This window comes from Poecile atricapillus, chromosome 21 (assembly GCF_030490865.1).
Source record: "Poecile atricapillus isolate bPoeAtr1 chromosome 21, bPoeAtr1.hap1, whole genome shotgun sequence".
NCBI lineage: Eukaryota > Metazoa > Chordata > Aves > Passeriformes > Paridae > Poecile > Poecile atricapillus.
The window spans coordinates 5,932,957-5,952,221 of record NC_081269.1 but is presented as its reverse complement, the minus strand read 5'-3'; the positions used below and the strand labels follow the sequence as shown (position 1 = coordinate 5,952,221).

Sequence of the window (19,265 nt, the reverse complement as noted above, 5' to 3'; positions counted from 1 at the left end):
GGAATCTCTTCAAAAAGCACCAGGACATTCAGTCCTGGAGCGGGACTGTGCAAAGTGAGCAAGGAATGTAAACTGGACTTGGTGATTTTCAGGTAAATGAAGTTATCAACCAGCACGTCACAGCAGTGTCATTAAATGCATTTATGTTTAATTAAAAGGGGGATTTTAGTGTTCCTTGCAGAGTGCTTCTGTGTGCACATAAGATGTGGACATCCTAAACTGAGCATTCAGAAAAAACAAACATTTGGAGCTCCAAAACTGAAATAAATAATCTGCAAGGTGAGAGGTGAGTCAGAAATAAGAGTTTTGTTGCCCCTATTACATTCTGAAGCTCAGTCAGCCACTTAGTGTTGACAAACTATTTTATATTATCTTAAATATCGATCAAATCTCTTTGTAAAAGAAAATTACCATCTTTTATGTGGGGCCCAGCACGGTGAGGATGTTACCCACACGCTGGAATCCCTCAGCTGAGGGAACACTCACGTGAGAAAATGAGGGTGGTTCTTCACAGTCTCCTCCAGTTTCTCCAAGAATGTCGTGTCTGTGGCATCCCCAGGTCTCAGACACTCCTCATCCTACAAACACAAATTCCAGGGATTTCTGACCTCACTGAAACTCTGCCCCAGTTTGGCCCTTTGGCCTTTCCACAGGTGACTGACTTTTAGCTGAATAAATGAAGAATTCTTGAGCTGAAAAGGAAAACATTTCCCTCCTTCCAGACTGCCTGGACTGGGAGCTGCTTTCCCCAGAGCCCATGGAGGTGATGCACTGACTTTTAATGGTGTCACTATTCAGTGTATTATTGCTCTTCCCACCTACTCAAACACTTTGAAACATAAACTGATTTTTTCCCATGTTTTCCCCCTTGTTTTCCACTACACTGCCTGAAATTTTTCATTCAAAAAGATGTTTTCAACTCACCAAAATAGAAATGATGCCTTTAAATTTCTCTTCCACCAAATCACAAATTATTTTGTTATTGAAATACTGAACTGGTTCCCACTGCAAAGACAAGAAATCACACTTAGGTGAAAACAACTCTAGACTGGAAGAGAAACATGTAAATTTCAGAACATTTCAGAGAGCACCTGACTTAAGCAATCTTTCTGTCAAAGCTTTTTCACTCATCACATTTGTTTTCCTAACATTGCCTTGATTAAAATCAGGGTAGAAGCTTGGGATGGCATTACTCACTTCCAGCTGTCTCACACAGTTACCAGGGTTTCAAATAGAAGGGAAAAAGGAAAGTTCTTTAATCCCTTTATTTGGGGATGGTGGCAGCAGCTCCTTTTCCCTCTGGGAGGAGAGGCAAGGGGGGATTTGGGCTCTTACCGCGATGCCCTCGGACTCGTACTCCTCTTGCTCTGACTTCAGGGTGAGCTCTATGAAGAGCTGCTGCAACTTTTCATTGCAATAATTAATACAAAACTGCTCAAAGCTGCAAAGGAAAATCAGAAGAATAATCAGTGTTTGTACAGAAGGTGGTACAAACAGTGGGAGCAGCAGGGATACAGTAAATCAAGAGGATTTTTTTGTGTTTATTTGCTCACTGTATGCATTTAGTGAGTTTATTATTTAGGGAAACACAAAGTTCCAGAAGGAGGGAAAAATGGACATGAAGGATGGAACATGGAGGAACACAAAAACTTTGAATACAGGCCCAGTAACACTGCAAATTTGAGAGTCTTGGTTCAGTGCTACCTGCCAGGGAGGTTCCAGACTCTGCCAGTCCCATCCCCTGGTTTGTCACCACCATGGGAAGATGCCACAAGAGCCACCCCAGGGCTGGAGAGATGGACAAAGGCCCAGCTCAAGATAAGCCATGAATACACCCCAAACCCAACGGTTTATTTAAAATACCAGGCCCATTAATAGCTGGAAATGCTAATTATTAGGTGGATGTCCTAAGTGTTAGAAGCCCTGTGATGATCAGTTTTTCACCTGATGTCCTGACATTTAAATGCCACCTCTCTTACTAAGAAATGGAATAAAGCCTTGTGTGACAAGGCAGAAAAAACACCGTAACTGAATAATGTAATTCAGAATGTATCAAAACAAACCTGTTGTGCTGGAAAACCTCAAACCCATAGATGTCCAGCAATCCTAGAACTGTTGTACTTCTCCAGCCTGGAAACTTCTCTTCCTGCAACAGAGAGGAAAATAAATGTAGATATTTACTCACAGCTGTGACCCATCCCTGGATTGCCACCATTTAATCCCAGCGTTTACTGCGCAATTTGGAAAACAAATTAATTTAGAAATGACTAAAAGCATGGAACTTTGCAGCTGGAAGATTTGGAAATTGCTTTCACGTTTGGCTGGATATCAACAAACAGAAGGTTCACTTGCCTTGTAAGCCAGGGATTTGTTGACCTTGTTGACCAGCCAGGAGAAGGTGCGGCCGTAGACGGCCTTGGCCAGGGCGTCCCTGGCGTAGGCTGCCTGCTCCAGGTTCAGGGGACTCACCAGCTGCAGGCAGGAGCAGAAAAAAGCCACTCAGCAGCCCCCCAAACCAAGGGATGCCCTTTTCCTGCCTCATCATCACTAAAGAGCTGTTCAAAAGCATCCTGCTCGTGGCTGAACCGTCACCAGTGCAGTGACAACCCCCTGAGAGAGGTGACAAGGGAACTGCTGGCAGAGCTGATTCATTTAATCCCATTTGCCTCCCAAATCCCCAGGGCCTGTTCTTACCTCCTCCCCTTTTGCTATGATCTTCTTGTGGATCAGTGCATCCCGGAGAACAGAGCCATCCACTGCCAGCAGCTGCAAGCAGGATATTTATTCAGTTCATTTATGGAGCTGTACATTCCAATTTCCTAAAATCCCAGCCCACTGAAACAACCCTTCATTTCCCACTCACACTGAACAACCCTGCAGCATCAATCCCTCCCTTCCCTCCTTTCTGGGAGGGATAAGAGCTAACAAATGAACTGGCTGGAAGGAAGTGACCAAGCAAAAACACAAAGGTGGTTCTTTCTTTAAAACTCTTTTCCAGAGTCTATTCCAACCTCCCTGCCCAAAGGTGGAAACCTCAAGGCAGTGGTGGGTCAGGTGGTAAAGAGAGAAGTTATCAATTAAAGGGGTTTGATGATAATATTTGAATTTTATTTAGGTCAAATAAAAGTGAAATTTATGAGAACTTCTAAATCACAGTCTAAAATTATACAATGATACCAAGCTCAAAGTAAGGAATCCTTTACAGTTCAGCTTTCCTGTAACATCTCCTTCACTAGTGATACTCACCCTGGCCAGGTATTTAATCTGATTCTCTGTAGTGACCTGAGCATTCCCCTGCTCATCAGCAGCAAACTGGACATTCCCCAGGTGCAGGACACTGGCCACAATGCTCAGCAAATCCTGGAATGGGAGCAACAGGCAGAGATCAGGATGATGGAATGAACACACAGCGAGGTTCTGATGTTAATTCACATTTTAGGAGAGCATTTTGTATCTTTCTTAGGACTTTTGTAGGGAGTACATTCACTCTGAATTGATTCACACATTTCAATCAGGCAATCCCAAATTAAACAGAAAAAAAAATCCTTAAAAGTAGGAAAATTTGTGCTGTTAAACCTCACCTCCACTTCACTGTCATTGAAGCCGATAACAGAGAGGGCTCGCCTCATAATCTTCCACTCATTTTTGTCATTTATGGAACTGACCCTTGCACAGTGACCCTAAAAAGATACATTTTGATATAAAGAAGTAAATAAATCATCAAAGATACATTATCCATGCTCAATGCATTGTGTTTCTTTTTATAGCAGTCACCTCAGAGTTATTTCTGAAATGACAAATTCAATTGGCGATATCCCGCTCCCGTAATATATTTTAAGAATTATAGTTAATGCTCACCTTTACTAAATAGTGATACTGCTGTGGGTTCTTCTCAAGGCCCAGCCTCCTCAGCAGATCCTCCTCCCCTCCTTCCAGCAGCTGGTAGAAGATGTGGAAGTTCCTCTCGCCGTGGTTCTGGTGCACAACTCGGGATTTCTCCAGGAGGTAGTTCAAGATGTGGCCCCCGACAGGAGCCCCCTAAACCAAAGCAGACATGTGGAAAGAGTTCAGCAACACAGAGAAGAATGTTTCTGCTTCTTGGTTGTCTGCTCAAAGACAAGATCTGAAGCAAAAACCCACAAAAGGACAGAAAATGATCATTCTGAGCCACAGGCTCTGTTTGAGCTCCAGCACGGTGCTGATTTGAGTGCTAAAATTCCTTCCAGGAATTCACCACAAAGGAAAAGCACCAAAACTGAGTGTGGAGGGTTAAAGGAGACCTGAAGGCCTGGAGGATGGCAGTGCTGAGCTCCTCAGCCCCTACACTGTGTCCACCTTGCTGGTGTGGGGCAGCTGGGATCAGAGTGGACACAAACTCGGTGCAAAGTTGCAGGACAGGGATTATCTTCAGCTGGTTTATGTGGATTTACTTGGGGAGCATCCACTGGCACAGTGCACTAGAAATAATATACCCTAGGAATAAATGGGTTTGATCTCACTGTCTCCTTGTACAGAGGAATAAGGGAGGAGTGAAAGGACAGTGAGAGCTACAAAACCCTCTGGACCCAAACTTTGCTACCACAGGCTCTGCAAAAGCAAAGAACTCACTACACACACACAATACAAGAACACAGAGAACCCCTGTAACTGGGACCACTCCTGAAACAGAAACCAGATTCCAAGTTACCCTGTAATCAAACTGCACGTCCATGTACTTCCCAAACCGACTGGAGTTGTCATTCCGAAGGGTTTTTGCATTTCCAAAGGCCTGAAATGAAAACAATCAGAGAGGAATAAATGAGTACCAAGTTTGATTATTTATAAACACTTGGGTGAAGCCGCCATTTATTTATTTACAGCCTAGGATTTTCCTTCCTGGAAACCCAGAAGGAAACAGATTGCTCCCTGAATTCTAACAGTGATCTTTACACCCCGTGCAAGCAGTGCAGATGGAACTTCCTCTGAAAACACTTCCATCCCCCCTGCAAGCTGATTTGAATGCCAGTCCACTGCTGACAACATATGTCACGTCTGACAGCCTTTCCCAAGCTTCCTCTGCCACCACAGCCGTTTGTCCCAGCTCGCTGCCAGAGCGGCTGCAGGGCTCTCCTGCTGCTGGGAGCTCACCTTTCCTGGGATCCAGGGCACAGGGAAAGAGGGGCACAGGGAAAGAGTGGCACAGGGATATGGGGATACCGGGATCCAGAGCACAGGGATAGCTCAAGGCACTGCACACAGCTGGGGCTGGACACTAGAGGACACCACAGCACCAGAAAACAAACCCAGCTTTTCTAAGCTGCCCACTGGGATGTGCGCTTTTGCAGAGTCCTGCAGTGACCCAGAGCTCTTCCCACGCCAAATCCCCTCTTTCCCCGCACCCCATCCATGCCACAACTGCTCCTGGAGGGCTGGAAAGGGCCGGGATTGCTTTGGCCGGGAATCAGAGCAGGATTCCCTGGTGATGTGCCCACACAGCATTCCCAGGACACACTGTCACCGCCCCAGGGAGTCCCGCTGTCCCCAGCACAGGGAAACCGGAGCATTCCCAGGGCCAGGACTCGGTGGGGAGGTACCTCCAGGACGGGGTTGGACTGCAGCAGCCGGTCCTTGACGGTCTCGACCTGCTGGCTGGCGGGGCAGGTGACAGCGTAGTACTGCAGGATCTTCTTGGTGGCCTCGGTTTTGCCGGCGCCGCTCTCGCCGGAGATGAGGATGCACTGATCCTTCCTCTCGGTGCGCAGCGAGCGGTAGGAATTGTCTGCGATGGCATAGCTGGGAGGGAACAGCCGGGATCAGGGGGTTTGCCTGTGAAATCCCAGCAGAGACATCCCCCAGAACAGCCCCAGGCCATGGGCTGGGTGAGATCACACAGCTCTGTACCCTGGTGACAGCACAGGACAGCACGGACACCGCTGTCACACCCCAACCACCCAGCCAAGCTTCTGCAGGCTCATCACACAAATTGGCAAATCCTTTGAGACTGCTCTTTTCACCTTTTTTTTCTGACAAAAAAAGGTAGAAATCAACTGAACAGTGCAGATCAACGGGCCTTTCTAAATATAAATGATCTTTCAACACTGGTCCCATGGGACAGAAGAGTTTTACACTCAGGAAACACCTTGTTCTCCACTCGTATTTTTTCTTGCTTATCTTCTAAGTGATGACACATTCAGAAGGTCACAAGAGAATTTTGCTATCTGGGTGGCTCCAGAGCTTCTCTCAGATGGTGGGAAGAGCTGGAAAAGCCACCACAGATTGTGGAGCATCCAGCAGGTCCCCTCTGCCCCAAACACCAGGCACTTCCCCTGCCTGCACAGTCTGGCCCTGCCCTTCTGCTTCCTCCTTTGCTGCTTTTTCTTTCATTTCTGTGCTGTGAGCAGACAGGATCTCACACCCCGAGTCACACACACTCCTACAACACCAGAGAGCAGCAGGGGATGAGTGACAATGGTGACAACTGCTCAGGGGGAGAGGAAAAGGACAACCCACATCAATCACCCTCCCTAACAACATCTGCAGCTCTCACACACACGTGGTGAGCAAGCAGGTATTCTGTCTTCGTGCACCTGACAACCCTTTAATAGCTTGGCTTTATTTATTTTCATTTTTTCTTTATTAATTTTTTTTTTTAACTTTCCTGCTGTGCTATTAATTAGAAGTAATCACACCAAAATAACAGCCGTGGCCTTGTCGAGTCTATTAATACTTGGTGCTAAGGCAACACCAGTGAGCTCCCTTAGCAACACAACTCACCCCACAAAATACATCATGTCCCTCTCCTCCCATCCAGATCCTGCCTCTGGAGTCTTTTGGAAAACAGCTGAATAAATGCAAATTTAATTTGGATTTGAAGAAGTGCCTCTGGCCCCCATGCCTTTATGGGGGGAGTTTATGGCCCTGAGAGCTCCAGTCACACACAGACAGAATCACTGTAAATAAAGATATTTATGCTCCCATTTGCAGGCCATGAACAGGACAGGATGTGACAGATCTCTGGGAATATGCTGTGATCCAAGCCCATAGGGATAATTTTCCTCCTCTGAGTGTGATGCACTTCCCAGAAAACCCAGTGCTCAGCCCTGCACTTGAACTATCTGACACTGGAATAGAGATCTTGAACTGTTTTGACTTTCTAGAGTCAGTTTAGAAGAGGAGAAAGAGGAAAAAAAGACACCTGAGGAGTGTGCTGGAAAAGGAGAAGCCCAGAGCACTACGCTGCATTTTGATGCTCCTCACAGGATTTTTAAATGCATATACAATCAAATAATGCAATAAAACAATCAAATAATGCAGTGGAACAGCAAAAACAGTTAACAAAAAACTGTTATCCTAGTGGGAGCAGCAGTTTCCAGGATCACAGTTCTCCAGGTTTCACTTATGAGCTGCACATTTTACAGCTTCTGAAGGGACTTGTTAAAAGGAGAAAGAAAACCTAAGAAATAATCAGCTACACTGTGATTTAAGTGGAATTAAAGCACATCTGCTCAGTGCTCTGTGCTTTCCCCGAGCATTGTCATCATCCTGTATCTACTGCATACTTAAAAACAGAGCCACAGTCCCAAGGACTTTCCAGAGAGTCCCAAAATTCACCTCTGAGGGCACAGAAGCCCTTCCCTGACCACAGGCAAGGTGAGCTGAGCAGGTTTGAATGCAGGGTTTTGCAGGTTTAATTCTCCCCCATCTGGGTTCACACAGTAAAAAATCACATTTCTGTCCTAACAAATCCAGCTTCAAGCGCTGAGACTTTCTCAAGTAATGGTGTTTCTCCCCCTCTCTGTGCTTGCAGCACATTCTGGTTTGTTTACTCTCCTGGGCTATGTGCCAGCAATAAGAAACAACCCAAATAGTTTGCTCAAAAATAATATAATTTACTCCTCCAAGATCTCAAAAATAAAAACCCAACAAAACACAACACAACATAAAAAACCCTCCAAGAGGTGCTCAGAATTTGGCTCTTAGTCCTGAAAAAAAACCATTTTGAAGCCATGTGGCCTCAGCTCTCAGTCATCTTTTTCTTTCAGCCTGACAAAAAAATTCAAACACTTTCAAAAATAACTTTAAACCTCAAACTTTTTCTTTTTTTTTTTTTTTTAAATGGGAAATTGGGACTGCTCACCAAGCCAGACCATGTAAATAAATACATTCCTTGTTCCAACAGGCTGATGGTATCTTAGCAACAAGGGAAATACCAGATAAATATTGGTCAGGCAGTAACAGCAGAGGTAGGAAAGAAACCCCTACACACCAGAAAAATCATTCCCCTGCTTAGCCCCAGACACAGAGACCCCAAATAACCCTGGAACAATGAACTCCTGTCCTGCCAGGGCTGGGTAAGCAACTCTGCAGCCAGGAAGGAACCAACTCCCTTTCCAAATACTGCTCCTGCAAAGGCAGCTCATCCTCTTCGGAGAGAGGAACAGGAATAGAAAGAGCCTCACACCACACCCTCCAGAGGATCCTCACTATCCCTAGGATTGCCAGGGCTGCAGCTGGGACAGGGATAAGTTCTGTTTGTCTCTTTTCATGTGTCCCAGCTGTGTGGGAATGACAAAACCTGCGCTGGCACCCACTCACAGGTGAGGAGAAACTTCATAGAAGCTGACGCCGCGGTACCGCTCCATGTTCTGCTTCGTGTAGATTTCCAGTTCCTTGTAAGGATTCACAGACACCAGCACAGAGCCAATGTAGGTCTGAAAAACAGAACAAAATGCAGAAAGGTTACAGGAGGTCTGGAGGCAGAGCTCAGGTGTGCCAGGAGGCTGGACACCCATCCTGGTGTGCTGGGGATGCTGCTGAGGGCTTCCAAACAGGCCAAGGGTGCTGAGGAAGAGAACCCTCAGCTTTGGGAGAGTGACACTGCAGGAGCTGTGCCAGCCATGTTATCCTTGCTGGGTAAAAAGCACCTCAAATGCTTTTAGGGTTTCCAACAAGCCACAATACTGGGTTATTTCTGGTACACATTTCGGATGGAGTTCAAGACTGGGGTTGGTGGAAATGAGTGAACTCAGGAGACAGAAGAATGTGATGAGGGTTGGATTTTCAGGGCTGTCAGTGCCACCAGATCTCAACAGGAGCACTGCAGAGCATCCCTACACCCATCAAATGCCAGCACCCCAGACTGGTCCTGGCACAAACACCCATGGGCTGTGTCAGCTGCCACCAGCACCTCCAAACGCCGCTGCAGAGCAAAGCCAGGATTGTCCCGTGCAGCAAACACGCTCCAGGTCACTGAGGGACACCGTGGTCACTGGCCCTGTGCTACTCACATAGATCAGGTTCTCCTTGAAGCGTTTCCTCAGGTTTTCAATGAATGCAGCTTCGCTGGTGAAGTTTTCCAGCAGGACAAAGTCCTGCACCCCGACACGGTCCCGGGCCGTCAGAGCGCTCTCCATGGTCAGCCGGATGCCGTTGGCTCCCAATCCCTGCAGCCAGAAGCACAGGGAAGTTGGGATGGCTGTGGGTTTGCAGACAGTTCCCCAAGTCCACAAGAACCACAGTTACCCTTGGATAACCATATTAAAATGAGATATTAAAGTGGGATATTAAAATAATCCCACTGCTGCTGCTGAAAACAGTGATTACAACACTTTATCTGTTGTCTGCTCAAATTGCTTTGAGGGAAGACAAGTCAGCATTAGGGAAAAATTACTGCTACATTTCTAATAACTTCAAATCAATCAGAGAAACAAACATTTGATACAGAAAATAAAACTAGGATTTCCTTTCCTAGGCATCCATTAGCAGGAGGGAGACTGAAATGTGTTCTCTCCTCTCTGATTTCACAACGGGAAGCTGTTTCGAGGTAAAGAATCTTTTATGACTAATGATGATTCACCTCAGAAGCACACAGCTTCACATTGCTGACCAATTTAAAGCTTTAGCAAGTCACCCAATGGGAAAATTCTGAGAAAATTGAGAAGAAATGAGAAATGGGCATTTCTGCATTCTGCACCCCACGCCACTGAATTTAGACCATGACACTGACGTGCATGGAGAGACTCCTACCCCCGACCCTCTTTTAAAGGTTACATTTTCAACGTGACGTGGGTGAGACACAACCATCTGTGGAAAGCTCTCATCTGCTGATCCCTGACTTCACTGTAAAGCAGGGAGGGGAAATTTGCACCCAGAGGTGACTCAGTGGCTGCTTGCTGGGGAAATCTCTGCTCAGGGGACAGAGATGGAGAAGATGAGAGGCACCACAGAAACCAGAGACAGGAGAAACAGCGTGTGAAACCCTCTGCCTCACACCTGCCTGCGTTTCCTTATCTCCCTCAGCCCTTCTTTGCAAACTGCTCACAGCAGCACCCTTGTGTGCAGGTCCCTAGAGCAGCTCATGGCTCGGCTCTGGGGCACGAGGCCACTCAAAATGATGATGATGCTGGGACAGGTTCTTGTTTGCAGACCCAAAAGCTGGTTTATTAAGGTCCAGCTCCCAGCAAAATCCAGGGACAAGAGCAAGGATGGGCTGAGGGTCCAGGGTTATACACGAGGTGAGAGGGGGTGTTTTGGAGGGCTAGAATCCAATGGGAGCAGGGGAAAATGGTGCATGGGTTCAGGACAGGGACAACCACTGGGGATTGACAGGGTGGGGCAATGCACCAAAACAGGACCACCAGGGGTTCAAGGAAGGGAGAACATGCAGCAGGGCACACATAAATGGGAAATGGGGGCTGAGCAGGGGTGGTCAGGGCCAACAGGATAGCAGAGCCAGGAAGGAATTGACATCTGAATGCAAAGATCTGTGGGATGAAGGCTTCTCTCACCCCAGCCATGGGAGGTATTACTTATTACAGCCTTTCCAGGGTTGAGGATTTTAGTAACTGGCCCTTTGGCCCTCACACTTCTCCTATACCATGTCCCTGAAGCACTAAGTGATATTTTGGGATGTTGCACAAACACCAGAGGGGTCTGTTCCTAAGGCAGGCTCATGCACCAACAGCAGTCCCAGACACCCATCACAAACTGGGAATGCCAGACCCTCACAATGATGTAGATGACTTTTACTGACTCACAGAGTTCCTTTCTGCACCTTCCCAAGATGTAGAAGTGGTCAAACCACAGGGACTGATGACATGCAGGGAGAAAAATAAACCCAGCCTTGGTCAGGAAGAAAATTTACTTGAAGTTTTGTTAAACAGTAATAAAAGCAAGAATCACTGAAGTATCAGTTTGGGTCAAAACAGGTGCAAATCCCTTCAGTCTGCAGTAGGTTTGACTCACCCATTTCTTGGTAAATGTTTTTTTTTATTTGGTAAATGATTAGTAAATGCAGTTTTGCCTATTTCTGCAAGTTCTAATTGGCTTCCTCCCTGTCAGCCTGAGCAGAAGTGATTGCCTGAACCCAGCAGTTTTCAGAGAGGAAAATTAGTTCCTTCTGGAAATCTCAAATCCAGACCCGCTCTAATGGCTCAAACGCCACAAAGAAACATCATTTGATTTCCTGGTTTATTTTTTCCAATTAGTCTCATGGTCTGGAAGGCCTGAGCTCTAAGCTTGGAAAGATCCAGCCTGGGAGGAATTTTACAGATACTGTCATGAAGTAATCATTCTAAAATGGCCAAGATTTTCCAAGCCAAGTCCTTCACAGCTTCAGCAAAATGCTCTGTGGTCTTCTACCCTTTTTGCCAAGGTGAGGAGAAAAGGGATTACCCTTGGAGAAGGAGGGTAGTGAGATAAGGAAAGGAAAATAGAGATAAATGACATGCAAATAAACTCTGCCTAGAAATTGGAATCCTTCTATCAGAGCAGTGCAGTCCTGGAGCAGATTTTGGCCAAGATGATGAGAACAAAGGCAAAACCAACAGAAAATAACTCCTTTTCAAGTGGGTAAGTTTTCAGCTATGGTCCTAAAACACAGCTGCCTCAACAAGGACTGAGGAGAAACTTCCACCCTCGCACAGTTAATCCCAGTTTATATAATCCTGAAAACTTTCACGAAAAACGTCACTTGAGCAGCTCATCAGCCCCTCCCCTGCAGGCCAGGACAAAATGATCCCAGCTGTGCACATCCAGGAGAGGGAAGAGCCAATCCATCCCCCTCACAACACAGAAAATTCCACTCCAGCCGCCTCCTCTGGGACAGGCATTTAAGGCCAAGAACTTTCGGTTTCCTCCACTTTTTGTCTCCTCATTCAACTCCAACCTCTCGCCGTGAGAACAAAATGACGACCTCAAATCTGCAGCCAGCTTGAAACAGAACAAAAGGCAAAGCAACGCGACTGAAAGCGGCTTTTTGGTGATAATTAAATGTGCCCAGGGGATGTGATGCAGTCAGAGCCTCCAGAATATAAACTTTACTCTTGTACCCTCCCAAGCCCTGAGTTCAGTGCAAATATAAAGCCAGAGCTGAGCAATAGGCACTGCTCCATGCCAGCATTTTGCTTTATTGCATATGTCCAAGTCTACCAGCAGCTTCAAATATCAGTGTTAACTGTTTCACTGCCACTGACATCAACAGATGGGCCATAAAAGGAGGTGAAAATAAACCCTTTTTGCAAAATGGAAACAGAACAGTCATGCAGAAGGAAGGAAGTGGGGAGGGAAGGCATTATTAAGAAAAAATAATCACAGTGATGACCGTATGTTCCTGCTGAATGTGACAGTAAGGCAATGAATAAATGAAAATAACCAAAATGTTGGTGATTTTCTGTTAGCAGGCAGACACCAGATCTGGTGGCTGTAAATTAATGCAAGAAAACCCAGTCTGGGGGGGGTTAAATGTGGTACAGTGGAGCTAATTAACCATTAAAGCAGTTTGTCTATGGACAACACTGATTCCCTGATTGTCTTTGCAGGGGATGAATTTCTTTGTGCCAAACCACCTCTGACTGATGTACATTTACAATATCCTCTGCTCCAGGCAAGAGATCAGCTTGGACCACTCTGAAAGCCCTGTGGCAGGGAGTATATTCCAGATAACTGGGAGAACACAGGCTGTGAGGGTCTGATCAGACCCTTCCTTGTGAAAATCAGTTTTTCTGGAAGCTGCTAGGAGAGCGCAGTCAGGGAGGAGCTGCTGTGACACTGAGGAAGGACCTTTGCAGCTGCATCCTTTGGTTTGCACTGGCCCAGGACTTGTGCAATAAACCAGGCTGGAAATCTGACAGGGATTAAAACTATCTCAGATTCTCTGATTGTTGTAATCCAGGTCATTTTCCCACACTGGTCCCACGTGTAATGATGATGGCCAAGGATAGGGTAATGGGGAACCACAGCAGGGTCAGGGAGGAGCCAGAATTCAGCAGCAGGGCCAGTTCCTGATGCCTTGAAATGCTTGGGAAGCTTCCACCTAAGAGGCAAGTCAGGTTTAGCTAAAGCTCAGCATCAAATCCCTCCTCTGGGCTCTGCTGCCTCCCTGGCAGCAGGTAACACCTCCAAACCATACCAGTGCAACTCAAGCAGCAAAACAAAAACCAAGAAAAAAGAATCTGCTGGTTTTCTCTCCAGGTTTTGAACTAAATCACCTCCCTGTGGGACTGGGAGAGTGTCAGAGCCAGGGAAAGGAGGGAAGGGACCACAGGTGCCCCTCTAACAGTTATTTAGGGCAGCTCCATCACGTCCACCTTATAGGTCCCCTATAGGGATCAAAAGGAGGGCCCAGCTGAGGATCCTGACCTTTGTAGGATGGAGGCACCCAATGCCACACCCAGCACAGGCTGCAAACAGGGAATGGCAAAAATCTGAGCAACCTCCACGTGATCCTGGTGGGCTCAGGAGTGCCTGTGCCTCCTCTCAATCCTTCTGCTGGACCCGCTGTCCTGAGGGTCACTCCCTTCCAGAGTGCCCAAAGTGACTTTGCCACCACATTTCCCAAAGCCACCCCACGGTGCAGTTTCCAGGGATTCTTTCCCACTCTGTTTTAACCCACTCTTTGCTTTTAATGTCTTCTCCAGAGCCTTGAGCACAACAGTGGCTCGAGGCCAGGAAGGGAAAGGTCCCTCTGGAATGGTGGGGACCAGGCCAGTGCAATCAGCACCACAGCACTGCTTCCACACGGCTTCTTCTGCCCTGGGATTCAATTTTGGGAAAGATTTTCCACTGGTGTAAATTGGTTGCTGAATGCAGCCTGCAGAGCCAGGTTTACATTGGCTGGGATTCCAGCTTTTCTTTGTGTTCATACAAGAGTCAACAAGACCAGAAAATACCTCCAAACTCCTGGGAGTACAAAACCACTCAAGACCGTACCAAGGAGTTTCCTAAACTGAACTGGGAAATCGCTGACATGGGATTGTGAAGGTGTAAACACATATTTTTCCTTTAAACTCTGCTTAATGCCAAAGCATGATAAAGTTTTTCCTCTGCTTAGGACATGGAGAACTAATACACCTCAGAAATGAAAAACAGGACCTTTTGCTCTGCACAGCAAAATCCAAAGGATTTGAGTCAGCTGGGCTGGGCACTTTGGGGGAATTTGTGCTGAAGATGGGAGGGCAGCTCTGCCACGAGCACTGGGGTTTGGAGCTGATGTGAGCAGAGCAAGAAACTGCCCCCAGCTTTGTCCAGCAGCTGCTCCATGGCCATGGAATACCCAACATGGAGCAAGGACTCATTCCCAGGCTTGATTTTCCCAGAGGGATACTGGAATGGTTTAAAACTCAATTCCAGACACACCGAGGGAACAGGCAGCACCAGCAACTTCCCACTCCTTTCCATGACAAAAAACCTGGAATTCTCAAAGTGAATGGACTTGTATGGAGCAGGGAAACTCCAAAAATGATTCAGAAAGGGAAGTCACAACATAAACAGAATTTCTGTCTCAACACCCAAAAATGCATCTTGCAATATTTTCTCCTGGCAATGTATTTTTACAGATTAGTTGTATCCACTCAGGAGATTCACTGGAACAGCCCCAGGAAGTGGCTCCATCTGGGAAGAGGCAGGCACCTTTATCTTGGTATCAAGTGCAAGATGATTGATCTGCAGGCTCCAGAAATAGTTACAAAGCCGGGAACGGAAGAACAGGCCAGAACCAAATGTGAGTGGAAAGGGAAATTCAGATTAGATTCTGGAAGACAATGCAAGCCTGAACCAAGAACAAACTTCTCGTGGGGAGGTGGCAGCAAAAAAACATTTGTCTCATGGATAGCTGGACATTCTTCACTGTCACATGCCAAAGCTGCAGGAAAGGCAAAAAAATTCCTTTGATTTCTACTTCATTCTACAGCCTGGGAAAGAGCTTGGACACAACGTGGGCCAGACAGCAGAGCAGACAAAAATCAAGTGTTGTAGCCAAGGCCTCATTTCCCAAGGTGCAGAATGGGAAAGCTCCTCTTTCCTTCTGCATGGAGAAAGAAATAATGAAGACAGTGGAGGTGGACCAGAATCAGGGATTCTGCCAGCAAATCCCTGAGAGATTGAAGTGCAGCCGCTTCATCCTCCTGCCACACTGAAAATCAGCTGCTCATTTTGGACACAACTCTCTCTGTTAGTCAACAGCTGGGTTGGAAAGAAGGTTCCCTGAGAGGCAGCTCTGTGTCTCCCATAAAAATCCCCTGCAAGCAACCACGTGGATTTGTCTGTCCTTTCTGAAGCCACCTGAGCTGAGATAATAATTGATAAGACATGAATTTGGCTTGTTCAGTAAAAAAAAAAAAATAAATAACAAAAGGAAATGTTTTATATTTTGCTTTTAATTATGTAAGGCCAATGGAGTGATTTCCCAACAGACAACTTGGGAAAGTCAGAGCTGTCAGGTGGATTGGGATCAAAACCAGGTAACAACTCTGGTGACCCAGACCAGCAGAATTAGAGGGAACAACTTGAACTTGCAGCTGCCACTCAAGGACCATTTCTTAGAATTACTTTTTATTCTTGCTTCTTTTAGACCAATACATCACCAACAATGGAATGTCTGGAGTCAGGGAACTCAGAACTTGGTTGCCCTCTGATTCTTCCCATCCTAACCAGATGGAAAGATGGAACTCCAGAACACACTATTCAAAAAAATTATATTAAAGAGATAGAAATGCTACATCCTTGACTCATTGTTGTAAAGTAATCATTTGGAAATTTTCCACACTTTGAGTAGGGAAAAATTGAAATAATAAGTAGGCAATATTACTTGTTCAATATTTATAACACAATTATACCTTCCAGATTTTACTTTGTGGGGGGATGAGTAAGGAAATAAGCAATTAGCAGTGAAAAGGAAAAAGCAGTTGTAAGAACTGATTTGAAGGACAGGAAAAATGTTTATCCTTAAGAGGGGTAATGATATTTCAATCAACAGGCTAAATATAAAAGAGCACTAAGAAAAATGAACTAGGCAAACCAGAAAGATCACCAGGGCTGGAAAAGTAAATACACTGAATTTCTATATTTAGGGAGCTGACATTTTTGCTGCTGAACAGATGGCACAAGCTGCTGCTGGTTCAAAGATGTTGCTGGTGGCAGCTTGCTCAGGAGACCTGTGCCCACAGGCCTGGGCATCCCACAGCAGCTTCAGAGGACAAACACATTTTAAAAAGGCATTAAAAAAAGGCAAAACCTCAGCTTGCTGCCCCTCCAGGTGAGTTTTGATGCTGATTTCCAGGACAGCTGAGCAGGTGAAGGGTGGCAGAAGCTCAAACACGAAGAGCCAGGACCTGCCTGTGCCCCGTTCCCTGCTGTGCTGCCCTGGGAATGCCCGGCCCCGCTGGTGTCCCACTGCCAGCCCCACTGCCAGCCCTTCCCCTCTGCATTCCACACCCCCACACAAACCTCTCACACCCCAGAGTCTCTCTGAGAGAGTCAAACTTTCCAAAGAGAGCTCCAGAGCATTCCTGGGGCACGCGAAGGGCACTTCCACACCCACGGTTCCCTCGGAGAACATCGGGCACCACCCCGGCCACCACCTCTGCCTGTCACTGTCACTGTCACCAACCTTTCTCCAGGCCCCAGCACACCAGAGGCCAGCAGAAATACCCTGTGGAGCCCTGTCACCTGCACTTCCACAGGGAAGGACTCAGCAGGTCCTCCAAAAGCTCTGCCCTGCCCTTCATCACTTTCTCAGTGTTTAACACCAGAATATTTGGGAAAACAGGCAAGGATCTCTGGATTGAGCAGGTATGGGACACACCAGCCCCATGCCAACTCTTCTTTAACAGGGAATTGCTCAAACCTACAGAAGTGACGCTTTCAACCCTGCTCTTCCTAAATTTGGTCACTTTACCAATTAAAGCCTTGAGCATTCTTATCCAGGAAAAAGCCCACACACTTTTTAATAACACTCTCTCATTCTTGACCCCAACATCCTCCAGAGTCAGTGAATTCCATGGCACAATTATTCATATGAAAATAATATTCGCATTTCTGGCAACTTTTAGCTTAACTCAGCGTCCCTGTTCCCATGCTACAACATAGGAAAAGGAGCTCTGTGTTCTCTATGGCACTGTTATTTTTTTTTCCAGGTAACAATCCCAGTCGTCTCAATGTTTTGCCACAAACTCCTTTTCCCAAGCTCAGGGTTGTCCCATGCAGGGCCAGGCCTTCTGGCTGCTGCTAAAACACAGACAAAGTTTTCCTAAAATAAACCAGCCTGGAGGAACTGAGTGGCAATGAATCCTTAAGCAGGTACTTGATGCCATTCCCTAGGATGGCAGGAATGGGACAGAAGCCCTGGGAAGAGCAAAAGCCCAGCTCCAGGATGGTCCCTTCACATCCTTGTGCCCAAGTGAAAGCTCCACCCTTTCTTCCCTCCCAAGGCAGAACTCAGCTTTCCCCCTCTCTTCCCACTTCCTCAACTCCCACCTTGGCTTCCTCCTCCAAGCAGGTATTCCCTGGTTTTTTACCCAATTTCATCCCTTTTCACATAACCTTCCAATGCAGGGATCCTTCTCAAAGCATTTCACTTGCCTGCTGAAACCCTGAAAATGTTTCTCCTTCTGAGACCAGACATGCATCTGAAAGCTGCAAAGCCACCAAAGGAGTTAAATAAACCTTACCCCGCCTCTGAACTTCATCTCTGCCTCCTGCAGCCCTTGCAGAGCCTTCGTTCACGCTGCTGCAAAAAGCAGCAATCTGAGGACAAGTTCTCTCTTCTGTCAGTTGCCTTATTTTTTTTTTTTTTTTTTTTTTTTTTCATGGCATTTTCAGCAGAGTCAGAACTCTCTCCCTCCCACCAGCTCCTACTGGAGCATCTGGAGAGGGCGTTTTCCAAGGAGAAGGAGAATTCCCCTCCCAGCTCACAGCAGCCCAGGAGAGGCAGTCCCAGGGAAATCAGCTGCGCTCTGCCTGTGGAGTTCCCGCTGCCCAATGACAGGGAAAAACGGAAAGACAAATAATCCCAGGCCCTGGAAAACCTGGGGCTGAGCCCAGCACACAAACCACAGCCATCAGACAGGAAGAGATGAGCTCTGGGACAGCGAGTCATTGTCCTGGGACAGCAGCGTGGACAAACCCGCTCCCAGCTCACCCCAAATGCACAACCCCAACCCTGGCATTGACCCTTGGAATCACCCCCTCAGGAAACCAATAAAATATAAATCATAAAGAGCCCAGGGTTGGATGCAGCAGATTTAGAATCACAGAATGGTTTGGATTGGAAGGGACTTTAAATTTCACCTATTTCCAGTTCTACCAAGCCACATCCAGCCTGACTCAGCAGTATTTTATTCCAAATTCTTCTGGAGCCAATCCAGCACCAAAACACCCACTTTACCTGGAAGTTCTGAGCTCCTTATTACAAAATCACCTGCACTACCAAGAGCTTTCTAGAGGACACAGTGAAGGCACTGCTGCCCTCAGTCCCCAGCCCTTGCAAACACAAGTTGCACATTTTGCTATCTCTGAGCTCAGCAGTGTTCTGTACTCAAATAGAATTATTAATGACCACAGCTACACCAAAAGTGTGAAAACCCCACCTCATTTCCCACCCACCTGCCCAAGATAAAGGCATTCTGACAAAAATGCTGCACAGCCTTCACTAGCATTAGGGGAAGTCAAAGAACAAGAGACAATGGACACGAGCTGGAAAAAGGGAAATTCCAATGACTTATTGGGAAATTTTTTTCCCAGTGAGTGCTGTCAAATACTGGAACAGGGGTCCCAAAAAGTTGTGAAACTCCATCCTTGGAGATATTTTAAACTCAACCAGACAATGTCTGAGCAACTTGATCTAAATTGGTCCCGCCTGGAAGTGAGGTTGGACCAGTGATCTCCACAAGTTCTTTCCAATCTAAAATTATTCTATGATTTTATTAATTATTTTGTTCCTAAATGGACTAAGCTGTGCATCCATTCTAAAATGAGTTACAGGTAGTGCAAATAAAGATATAAATCTGTTA

The 19,265-nt window shown here is 46.4% G+C and overlaps 1 protein-coding gene across 4 annotated transcripts in view; it reads right to left on the bottom strand.

The window, feature by feature from the left end:
- MYO1C (myosin IC) overlaps positions 1 to 19,265 on the bottom strand; it is a 51,455-nt gene that overhangs the window by 8,664 nt on the left and 23,526 nt on the right. For 3 of the 4 annotated variants that reach the window (XM_058854063.1, XM_058854065.1, XM_058854066.1), the window contains exons 2-14: positions 9,267 to 9,422; positions 8,575 to 8,690; positions 5,574 to 5,772; positions 4,688 to 4,768; positions 3,859 to 4,038; positions 3,582 to 3,680; positions 3,247 to 3,360; positions 2,695 to 2,766; positions 2,349 to 2,472; positions 2,064 to 2,142; positions 1,336 to 1,441; positions 925 to 1,005; positions 487 to 578 (exon numbers count right to left, since the gene is read on the bottom strand). In XM_058854063.1, the coding sequence (XP_058710046.1) occupies positions 487 to 578; positions 925 to 1,005; positions 1,336 to 1,441; positions 2,064 to 2,142; positions 2,349 to 2,472; positions 2,695 to 2,766; positions 3,247 to 3,360; positions 3,582 to 3,680; positions 3,859 to 4,038; positions 4,688 to 4,768; positions 5,574 to 5,772; positions 8,575 to 8,690; positions 9,267 to 9,422 (1,499 nt within the window). Of the gene's footprint in view, positions 1 to 486; positions 579 to 924; positions 1,006 to 1,335; positions 1,442 to 2,063; positions 2,143 to 2,348; positions 2,473 to 2,694; positions 2,767 to 3,246; positions 3,361 to 3,581; positions 3,681 to 3,858; positions 4,039 to 4,687; positions 4,769 to 5,573; positions 5,773 to 8,574; positions 8,691 to 9,266; positions 9,423 to 17,924; positions 18,147 to 19,265 lie in introns of those variants that run through there. The other variant, XM_058854064.1, reaches the window with a different exon arrangement.